General features: G+C 43.3%; 2 protein-coding genes across 2 annotated transcripts in view; one reads left to right on the forward strand and one right to left on the reverse strand.

The window, feature by feature from the left end:
- The first annotated feature begins 4,460 nt into the window (after positions 1-4,460).
- On the forward strand, positions 4,461-5,573 carry LOC143141731 (retinoic acid-induced protein 2-like). The gene has a single exon (XM_076302445.1). The coding sequence runs from the start codon at positions 4,461-4,463 to the stop codon at positions 5,571-5,573; it is 1,113 nt and encodes a 370-aa protein (XP_076158560.1).
- Positions 5,574-6,256: 683 nt separating this feature from the next.
- scml2 (Scm polycomb group protein like 2) overlaps positions 6,257-10,864 on the reverse strand; it is a 37,640-nt gene continuing 33,032 nt past the window's right edge. The window contains exons 12-13 of the mRNA XM_076303033.1: positions 10,812-10,864; positions 6,257-8,539 (exon numbers count right to left, since the gene is read on the reverse strand). The exon at positions 10,812-10,864 is cut by the window's right edge and continues 114 nt beyond it. Of these exons, the coding sequence (XP_076159148.1) occupies positions 8,414-8,539; positions 10,812-10,864 (179 nt within the window). The 3' untranslated portion in view covers positions 6,257-8,413. The remainder of the gene's footprint in view (positions 8,540-10,811) is intronic.

The raw sequence follows: 10,864 nt of genomic DNA on the forward strand, positions 1-10,864 counted from the left end.
AGCCGACAACGGCGAAGAGGGACGGCTGCAATATGGGAGTCGTCATTACGGGGCGGTCCGGCTCTCTGCTGTCCCTCCCTCCTCTTTCTACTCCAGTTTATCTGTGGTCAATCAATCTGAATCTCCCTGTGAAATGTCCCACCTATTCGACAGCAATCAGCTCATCATCATGATCAGCCATCATAATTACGACTAGGCTACTTTGTGAGTGGTCTTTTATCTTGCACATGGTCTCTTATAGAGCTTAATAGGCTACATGGTCTGTAGAGCTTAACATAGGCCTATGGTCTCTCGTTAGTATTAAATAGTAAATAATGAGTAGGGCTCTACTCACTCAATCTCAACTCACTCACTCACTCACTCACTCAAGCTCTACTCACTCAAAACTCAAAACTGTTCATCTTAAACACAAATAAATCAGTTTGAAAACACACAGGCTATATTCCTGAGCACATCTAAGATTTTTTATTTATTATCTAGATGGTGAGGCTGAAGTCCTAGCCCATCTGTGATGAAAGCAATTGTAGTAGGCTAATCATAACAAATGTTGCTGTTTTGTTTAATCCTGAGACAATTTGTCCTCAAACGTCTAACTATCTAGAGGGGTCATCTGTTATTCTCAGTCGTGCATAGGCTACTGTATACTGTGTCTAAAATGGCTGATTTTGCTGAGAGTGTGCTGCTGCAGATTTAAGTGATGTGTTTCCATGACAACAAAGACTTGCAATGTAGTAGCCTAGGCTAAGGCAAAATATAGCCTTCCAAGTCTCAACCTTTTTGTTTTAGTTCTGAGCTTACTGAATGACATGTTAAGTTTGGCCATTCAGGTGTTTTGGGTTAGGCCTACCATAAATGACCATTGAAGAAGGCAGGAAGAGATTGCTTCACTTTCACCCAAAATATTTTGTGAAGCCTGCCTCCTGCAATTAAATAGATTTCTTGTGGAATTATAAACAATTGCAGGTCAGCAGGTCCGTGAGGCCATCTGGATAGCTTGGGATTTATAGCCCTGTTAGCATCTGTGCTACATCAGCTGGAACCCAGCTGACTGAGACGGGGTGGCGGATCCGCAGACAGACCGACTTGGCTGACCCTTACAGTAGTAGGGTAGTAGCCTATTTGGCTCCCCTCATCTGGAGTCAATAGCCTCTGGTTATTGAGAGGTGTGTATGTACTGTAGGCCTATGTGTATTGGGGCAGCCGTGGCCTACTGGTTAGCGCTTCGGACTTGTAACCAGAGGGTTGCCGGTTCGAACCCCGACCAGTAGGCACCTAACCCCTCACTGCTCCCCGAGCGCTGCTGTTGTTGCAGGCAGCTCACTGCGCCGGGATTAGTGTGTGCTTCACCTCACTGTGTGTTTCACTAATTCACGGATTGGGATAAATGCAGAGACCAAATTTCCCTCACGGGATCAAAAGAGTATTTATACTTGTGTGTGTGTGTTTTGCTCCCCTCATCTGGAGTCAGTCTCTAGTTACTTCCCCAAACACTAATATTTGTAAATCTGTTGGGCCAGTGTTTTGGAGCAACTTGTGTCTTCTGAGATGTTTAATAGTATTAAACCATGAGGTTACATTACATTACATTATATTAGGTTCTTCTGAGATGTTTAATAGTATTATATCATGAGGTTACATTACATTAGATTCAACTTGTGTCTTCTGAGATGTTTAATAGTATTATACCATGAGGTTACATTATATGACATTAGATTCTTCTGAGATGTTTAGTAGTATTATACCATGAGGTTACATTAGATTCAACTGTGCCTTCTGAGGTTACATTACACATTTCAATGTTATTGTCATTGTGCAGAGTACAAGTACAGAGACAACGAAATGCAGTTTGCGTCTAACCAGAAGTGCAAAAAAGCAGAAAAGTGCAATGTGATATACACAGTATAGACAGGTGGTGCAGTATAAACACTATAAGACATATAGTGCATATTTCCTATGTTGGGATCCTATGTTGTCCTATCTTGATATGGAAGCATAGCAGTAGTTTATTAACTGCTTTCTTGCTTCAGGTAGGACTACTGGGTGTGTTGAAGTTGAATAGGAGAAATCTGCACTTTACAGAATTTTCTCTCTCCAGAGTAGAACTCCAGCAAAAATAAATCACCCCTGAGGCCAGCGATCAGTCTTCTTTTCCAATTCTGGATTACGATTTATAAGGCTGTTTTGTAGTAGATTTATGTCGGAGTTCTTGGCAAGCCGTTTAATAGATTTCAGCCCGGTAAAGAGGAATTCACAGGGCTGGTAGCATTAAAGTCACATGTTTGTTTTCCAGGGATTTTAATATTCTTACATTTATATTTGATCATGTATTACATCATCCAACAGGCTTGAAGGGGCATGAAAAACTAAAGTCAAGTCCATAAAATATTGCCCTCTTAAAACACAGCACATTTGACAGCCATAATGTTGAGAAGTGCTTGGTTTAACAGCTGACCATTTTAGTCGTACAGACACCAAGTATTCAAAATATTATGTTTGGCGCAGAGCACTTAGTCATCCACACACCAGCATGGAGCCCGAAAACATTTTCCTCTCCACTCAAAATCACACACCATTTTCCTCTCCACTCAAAAGCACACACCAGATGCATAACCAATCACGTAAATAATTCACATAATTTTATTTTATTACAGGCAAACACGCACAGGAAAACAAAGCTGTTGCTTGGTGTGAGCACGTCAGTTATTCTGGCAGAAACTTGGCAAATTATAGTATGTTTTCCCTGAGATGAGTATTTGTGTGTGTGTGTGTGTGTGTGTGTGTGTGTGTGTGTGTGTTTGTGTGTACTGATGGAAGGGTTGTAATCAACCACAGGCTCTTTAAGCCTTTTCAAATGGAAAGCTTCTCACTAAACAGCCGCATATGGCATATTACCCTCAGCTTAACCTCCACAACTCTAGGCTCCAACTGTGGAAGAGGTAAGGGAGGCCTCTATGACACACACACACATACACACACACACACACACACACACAAAGAAAGAGAGAGTTTTCCAGTCCTGGATCTCCCCACACCAATCAGAGGGCAACAGCAGCGTAGCACTCAGGCAGTTCCCTCTTTATCGTTTCCCAGCTTTCCCCATTAGCAGCGCTGCAGAGCTCCGAAAGCTGGAACGTTTCCCGTGGACGCTGCAGAGCTCCGAAAGCTGGAACGTTTCCTGTGGACGCTGCTGAGCTTACAGCTGCACACCCAGACTAACCATCACCCTCTGCTGTGACAGTGTGTGGATTCACAGAGAGGAGAACCAGAACTATGCAAAACCGGGATGTCATAAAAAAAAAACTCAAGTTAAATTGGTTCAGCATGGAAGGTTTAGTTGTCATTTGATGCTCTGGTGTTGTTGATGACAATCCAAGTATATTACTTTACAAAAAGATTTACGGAGATATTTATTTTTTGTTCTAGACGTTTGGGGAAACGCAATTATCTGTAATAACATCTTGCATAGAAGAGTAAAATCGTAGGCTAGCCATCATGCAATGTTTTCTATTCTCCTGCTGTGAAACAATTTCATAATTCTTTCAAGGCGTGGGATTTATTGTTCATTAGAAGTGCACTAAGGGAGCTTTGTGCATTTGTCCTCCGGTCAGAAGTTTTCATTAAATCAATGCAATACTGACCTCAACAGTGATACTGAAGTGTTGTCAGAGCAGAACTCTCAGCTCTTCTTGCTGAACCCATTGTAGAGCTGGAGGCCTTTTCTTCTAGATGTCTGAGGCCTTCTAAGTTGGGGCTCTGCTTCTGTTACCTCTCCTGTCCTGGTCATGCTTGTGACATCCTGACAGTGAATAGGTGATTGTTGACATGTGTCTGACAACTCTGCTTGTTTATTTCAGGACCTGTGAATCCCTTAACCAATGGACTGCCGAGAAGATACACTCAAAAAGTAGTGTCGAGGGACGCCTTGATCAGAGAACACCTTGATAATAGAATTCTCCCAGCCATTGAGAATCAATATGGAAGACATAAAAACTGAAAGCATAAGTGCTTCTCAGTCTGGGAGCGTTGACATTGCGGGGAGAGGAGAAGATGTGACCAGGAACCAGACAAGGGAAAGGACCCAGTGTACTAGTACGGATACTAAAAACAACCATTCAGGCTTCCAATCAGAGAAGGCCCAGTCCCCAAACTCTTCGGCCCCCATATGCCCAGCTCAAGGTCTCAACATAGAACCCTCTGGAACAATAACACTGAAAATGCACACGGCTGTTTTGCCATTGTGCCTTGGGGAGGGCAGCGTATTTCTGCCTGTGCACCTCCAGATGCCCACAGGGGCTCAAGGAAAAGGGATCAGTCCAGCGGGATCCTCACCATTCCTCCTGCCCAGTCATGGTCCAGGCTCCCTGTCTCTAATGTTAGAGCAGCATGTCTTCCAACATTTTAATTCCCAGTTTCTCCCCCAAGGCGTTCTCTGTTCTGCCCCTCCACCACTGCAGAACAGCATGCTGCACCATAACTCCCCCATCACGCTCTGTCAGCCCTCACCCATGGAGCAGAAGGTGGCAGAGCGCGAGCCAGCCCTGGTCACACAGGATGGGCTTGCTGGCTTTGCCGCCATTTCACAGGACCAGTTCCCCACCCACAACAGTTTCACACAGTTTGGTTGCCAAATGGCTGGACCCAACCCAACACTGACCTTTGCCCCAAACTTCGTACCCACTTCCCCATCATTACCTCTACCCTACGCCTGCTCTTCTCCACTGACGCCTCTAGTGCCCCCTCCCACCTTGCTTGTTCCGTTCCCCGTCATTGTCCCTTTACCGGTGCCTTTCCCCGTCCCCATCCCAATTCCTCTAAGGCCTAAAGCTGAGGTGCACGAACCCAGAAGTACTGCTGCTGTGAGCACGCAGACCTGTGATGGGATTTTCAGTCCCGTCTATGTTTCGCACACAGCAGGCTCCGAGGGAGTTGCACTGGACCTTTCTACGACAGCTGGGCCAAGTCAACTGAAGCAAGAGGCGTCGGTTCCTCAAGACTCGCCTCTTGACCTGTCGGTGGCGTACCACGTCCACAAGCCACTGGTTCAGGTCGAACAGCCAGACGTCAAGCCGCCTGTGAAGAATGTGCCCAGGTCAGCACGGTCTCTGGAGGTCCTCCCGCCGCTGGGGTGTGGCCAGAATTTGGACTCCGAGTTCCTCAGTGGCGTGACCTCGCTGGAGCTCAGCAGGCACCACAAATGGTTGATGGACGGCCGCTGCAGCCACGAACCCAAGTACGGCGTGAGGAACTACGAGATCGTCAGTGCCTCACAGACAGCCAAGGTCATTGTGGCCGTCAAGGACAGCGTTCCCACCATTTTCCGTGGAAAGCTGAAGGATCTTGCCGGAGTGCCCGCCAACACCTTCCCCTCCAAGCAGGACATGGAGCAGGGTGCTTTGGCCCGGCATCACTACAGCCCGGTCCTCACGGCCCAGAGTGAAACAGGCCACCTCACTGACCCCAGGAGAAGCACTCCCCGAAACAGGTCGGTGAAACTGAAGAAGGTCAGTTCACAGGAGATACACATCCTCCCCATCAAGAAGCAGCGCTTTACTGCTTTCCTCCACAGAGAGTAGATGCTCTGGTGCATGTGCTTCTGATGAGAACTTGGATGAGCTCTCTGCTGCTGGCTTTGGTGGACAAGGAAATATTTACAATATGAACTCAAAGGACAAAATCCAAGCACTTTCCATTCCAGATCATTTAAAATAATCAGTATGGCTGCTTGGCATATACAGTGTTTAGTCTATCCAAGAAAGACAGAAATGAGTAATGGAACTACTCAGCTGCACCATGTATCATGAAAGTCAGTTAATCGGATCTGACTCAATTCATATTTTATAGATACATGGTTTCTGAAGAGGCCAAACTCCACACAGCCCATGAAGACTGAACCATTGCATTTTTATTCCTTTTCAACACCTGGAAACGTTTAGCGATGCCATCACTTCACCAAAAGTGTTGCAATAAATAATATTTGATCCTCCCTCAACCTTCTCCTTTTCCAGTTCAAAGGCATTTATCTCAGTTATACGAAATTAGTGATTTTTGTCCTGGAATAGAAAATATGCTGAGGTCCGAGGTGTTGTATGTGTGGCATATACTTCACAATATAAATTAAATTTTTGCAATTACCTATTGTATCTTCTTTGAGTAATAGTCATCATAGACATAATAGAGATCTCTATTATGTCTATGGTGGTCATTACATTCAAAAGAGAATAATTGGTAATTTATAAAAGATGACAGTACATTGTGGTTTCATTGACAATTTTATAAAAATAGGTGAAGAAATGGACAATTATTTTCGTAAAATGAGCAAACATTGTGTGTAATGTGTGTAATGAATCAACTTGCACTGTGCACCTTTTATGAGTGCAGTCATATAAAAAGTATCAAATAATCTGAATTACCAAAACCTGAGTATCAAAATAAAGTCACCAGTCTCAACAAGAATCCGTTTGTAACCAAATGTTGTATATAAAAATTATGCGATAAGAAATAAATCCTTCCCAACCAGACATCTTCAACATTAAATATGTTACATAATGGTAAAAATGTAATCATTAAAAATCAACATTCCTATCCATTTGATAGATGATTGACAACATAAGATTTGACAGAAAGGTAAAAAAGCAACAATTATATAAAATAATATTATGAATAAATAGAGTTCATAAACAATGTTAATTATTGTCATGACAGGCAGTCTAATGAGTCCATGGCATATGTTGGAAGGTAGTCTAATTGCATGAGCTGCCTGTTTTGATGGTTGTCCACAAAAGCAGGTTTGATCTTGGGCACCAACTTTAGAGCGCACTTGGTTTCCAAAGCTCAAACACTATATCCTGCCCAATGACCACAGTCATGCCCCAAGCAATACCTACGTTAATGTAGTCTAACTAAAATGCAATTTAAAAAATGACAAACTGCTGGGAGTTTGCCATCTTGGGGAATTGTGCTACAGCTTGCAAACGCCGACCATGAAATGGTTATGCATATCAGTGTTTGATGTTCCACCTTCATATCACATTAATCTGAGGTTTGAAAAGTATTCTAATTTGCACGGAGCCTTGTCCAATGTTGCATATGCATTGTGTCAAGATAAAGGTATATAGTACCTGTACCTTGTTATCCCCAAATCCCTGGTGATGTGGTGGGCCAATAATCTAATGAGAGCAACATCTCCACACCTCCTGACAAACACAGCAGTGTCTAAAAGAGACTAGACTTGAAGGAATGAGATGACTTGTAGAAATAGGATAATTTAACAAGTGCCTGTCAGATGACAAACATACAAAACATGAACATCCTGAGTTGTATATTGTATCATATAAATAACAGCATTTACAATGTAACAGTAGTGAGCTTTTAAGTAGACCAAGTCTGAATGGCCAGAGCACGCTGACCACTGATATAGGAAACACTATCAGGAAAAGCTGATGCTGACAACAGTGATCTTTGCCCTGCTTTTGAAAGCATTTCTGTTCACATTCTGATAAGCATAGTGGATGTTTGAACAAACCTGAACTTGTGATCAAAGCCAATGACAGAAGACAAAATAATCACATACAGGTAAACAATGATTCTTTATCCTTATTTTTTTTGTTTTACTTTAACTTGAGTCAGAATCTTTCAGGATAACATTTTTACAGTCTACACAAAAACACGTTTTTTGGTTGATATAATCAAAGAGATTCTTCACTTTTTTTACACATATTATTTTACAACCTACGGTTTTGCATTGATCTTGAATAGATGCTTCCAGTCATTGTCTTAAAAGCAGCAGAAAGCTATCATCAAAAAAGACACTAGAAACATTGTACACATATCCCCCTTGGACTCCAATGGATCTTTTAGACATGCAAATAGGGGCAGAATGGACCATCAGATACCTAATAGCAAACGCATGCTGGACGACAGCAAGGAAAACAAACCATGTTGATTTAATTGGGCACCCTGTGAATCAGAGAAAACTTTCCACATTTGTTTTTTGTTTTTGTAAGGTTGGAAACCAATCATTTATCTAAAACAAACAAATGGTGATTAAAACAGTATTCCTTTTTATGCAGCCAGCTGAAGGTCGTATGCATAAACACTGGAGAATGTAAGAGTGTCCTTTGGGCTTCAGCTGCCTGCTTGTGTCCTGCATCCGTGTGCTTGAGAGGTGATGAGGTAACGTGGCGTCTGCAGTCGGCGAAAGGGAAATTTGTCCTCACGCAAGCCTCAGAAGAGAAGCTTGGCCAGTCACAGAGTCAAGTCCCAGCTGGTGAATATGGAGCTTCTAGGGTGCCAATGTTTCCTCCACAGACCATGTTTATGTGTGTGTGTGTGTGTGTGTGTGTGTGTGTGTGTGTGAGAGAGAGCTAGAGAAAGAGAGAGAGAGAGTGTGTGTGTGAGTGCTCACCGGCTACTCCTAGGCCTTGCTCTGCTTGAGTTTCTCAATGTGGTGGCACAGCTTGAGGGCAGGGCCCAGTTTAAGGCCCATGTACTTCATGATCATGTCACTACGCAGCAGCAGCAGGGCCCTGCCGTCGATCTCCTAATGGACACACACACACACACACACACACACACACACACACACACACACATACACACATGCTTCTGTCAGACACCAGCTACATACCTGTTCTCAGAATAATATTCCACAAACACTCTGAGTGCTCTACATAGTAGCTCTAATCATCTCATATCAAATGTCAACAATCAATCTTAAATTATTTAGTGTTTTAAATGAACTCCTGGTCTACTACTGTAAGGCTGCTGGACTAATGCAATCAACAGCATTTAAAACCCAGCTCTACAAGTATTCTACTAGCTGAACATGGCAACATATCTGAGAAGCTGCCTTTAACCATTATGCACCGAAGCTATGGAACACCCTGCCTCTGTACATCAAACAGGCCAATTCTGTGAATTCTGAAAACATACCTGTATATGAGAGCTTTTAGTTAACTCACTTCTACCCTGTAACCTATTTCTTCACATCAATTCACATTTTACTGATGCTTTTTAATGCTGCTATTTATAGGGTCTTCCTATTTTCACGGCATTATCTGTATATATAATATGTGTTGTGAAATCTCATTTTTACTTAACTCTAAATCTCTGATGTTTAATTTACTGTTTTGATTTCTTTTTCTTTTCTTTCTTTTCTCTCTAGTATTGTGTTAAATGCTCCAACTGTAAAGCACTTTGAGCTGTATTTTATGTATGAAAGGTGCTATACAAATAAAGCTTATTATTATTATTTTTATTATTATTATTATTATTATTATTATTATTATGTGTCCTTTGCTCTATGTTTCCCAGATATACACTACAGTTAGCATGCTAACCAGCTAGCTGAAGACCACACTCTGAAGCTCGAGGTGCCATATTGAATACATGCAAGTCAATGGAAGAGTCACAGAAAGCCTTGAAATACAAATAAAACATATTGATAATATTATATTATTATATTAATAATATAACATATTATGTTTAGACAGTTCCATTCTAGGAGAGCTGGCTGTCCAAGGCTGCTAAGCCACATCAGTCACATGAGTATAGTAAACATTTACAGTCATCCGTCCATCAGAAGATAAGAAACTGACTGAGGAGAAGAGAAGCACATCAGTGAGTCCCCCTCTCTCTTCCTCCCTCCCTCTCTCCCTTTCCCTCCCTCCATCTTTCCCTCCTTCAGCATGAGGTTGATGTTCCACAGGCGTGCAGGGGGGCTGTCCTGGCAGGTGAAGTATAAACAGAGCCTGAGACAGCGGCCAGCGAGGCTTCCTTCCTCCGACACACAGACGTAAATAAGAGAGGGGGGGGGGGGGGGTACACCAGAACCTCCTGATCCACTCACTAACCCCCCCCACAGAACTCAACTCCTTAGTATGTCAATGTCTATACCTTTCTCTAATAGGACAAGAGAAATGATGCCAAGAAATGAGCGTGAGGCTCTGGCTACACTGAGATGGGGAAGCTGCTCATGCTCAAATCTGGGCCCTCCATCCCCTACGCGGCTAACACTTCTCCCATGTTACCAGCATGCTTACTTCTGCGCCCACTATGAACCACAAGTACTATGGTCCACTTCACAAATGTTGGCCTCACACAGCACCCTCTAGAGGAGGTAATTAAAGAGTGCCTCAAACAGCACCCTCTAGAGGAGGTAATTAAAGAGTGCCTCAAACAGCACCCTCTAGAGGAGGTAATTACTCTTTGAGGAATGCTGCTGGACAACCACACAACCAGTTCCATGTATTCTGATTGGATGATCATGTCCATGTATACTGATTGACAAAATTACAATTTACCTACTGATTATTAAAGTTCTCCAGAAAAAAAAGAAGACTGTTGCCTAATATCATATCAGTGGGACTGTGCCAGAACGATAGTTACGTATGTAACTGCAGTTCTATAAATTTCGGCTGACCGCCAGAGCTTGGCAGTCACTCGGAAGGCGGACGAGAAGATTGCCAAGAGGTCACTTCCAGGGTTAGCACACCTTAAGTACCGGGGCGGGGTCATGCATCACCCCATGTCACGAGTGACTTTGTTGATATAAACACTCGACCTGCAAGTGCATGTGATGGACATCCACCTGCTGAAAGCACCACCTCTGGCGGTCAGTAGAAATGAAATAGAACCACAAAACTCAGGAACAGCATTCACAATGTTTTCTTGTGTATCTCAACAGCTTAAGCTTCCCTGTGGTGAGTGTAGGAGAGACACTTGGCATACAAGGTGTAGGACCTCGGCAGGTCCCCTCACCCTCTAAAACAACCACCATCATCAGCCACTGACCGGGTCACTGGGTCACTCACATGTTTTCTGAAGAGCTCGGCATGCGGGCCCAGGGCCGATGGGTCGGCGTCGC

This window comes from Alosa pseudoharengus, unplaced genomic scaffold (genome assembly GCF_046254945.1).
Source record: "Alosa pseudoharengus isolate Yale_2024_CS ecotype anadromous, Long Island Sound unplaced genomic scaffold, YU_APseudo_1.1 YU_APseudo_1.1_scf_24, whole genome shotgun sequence".
NCBI lineage: Eukaryota > Metazoa > Chordata > Actinopteri > Clupeiformes > Clupeidae > Alosa > Alosa pseudoharengus.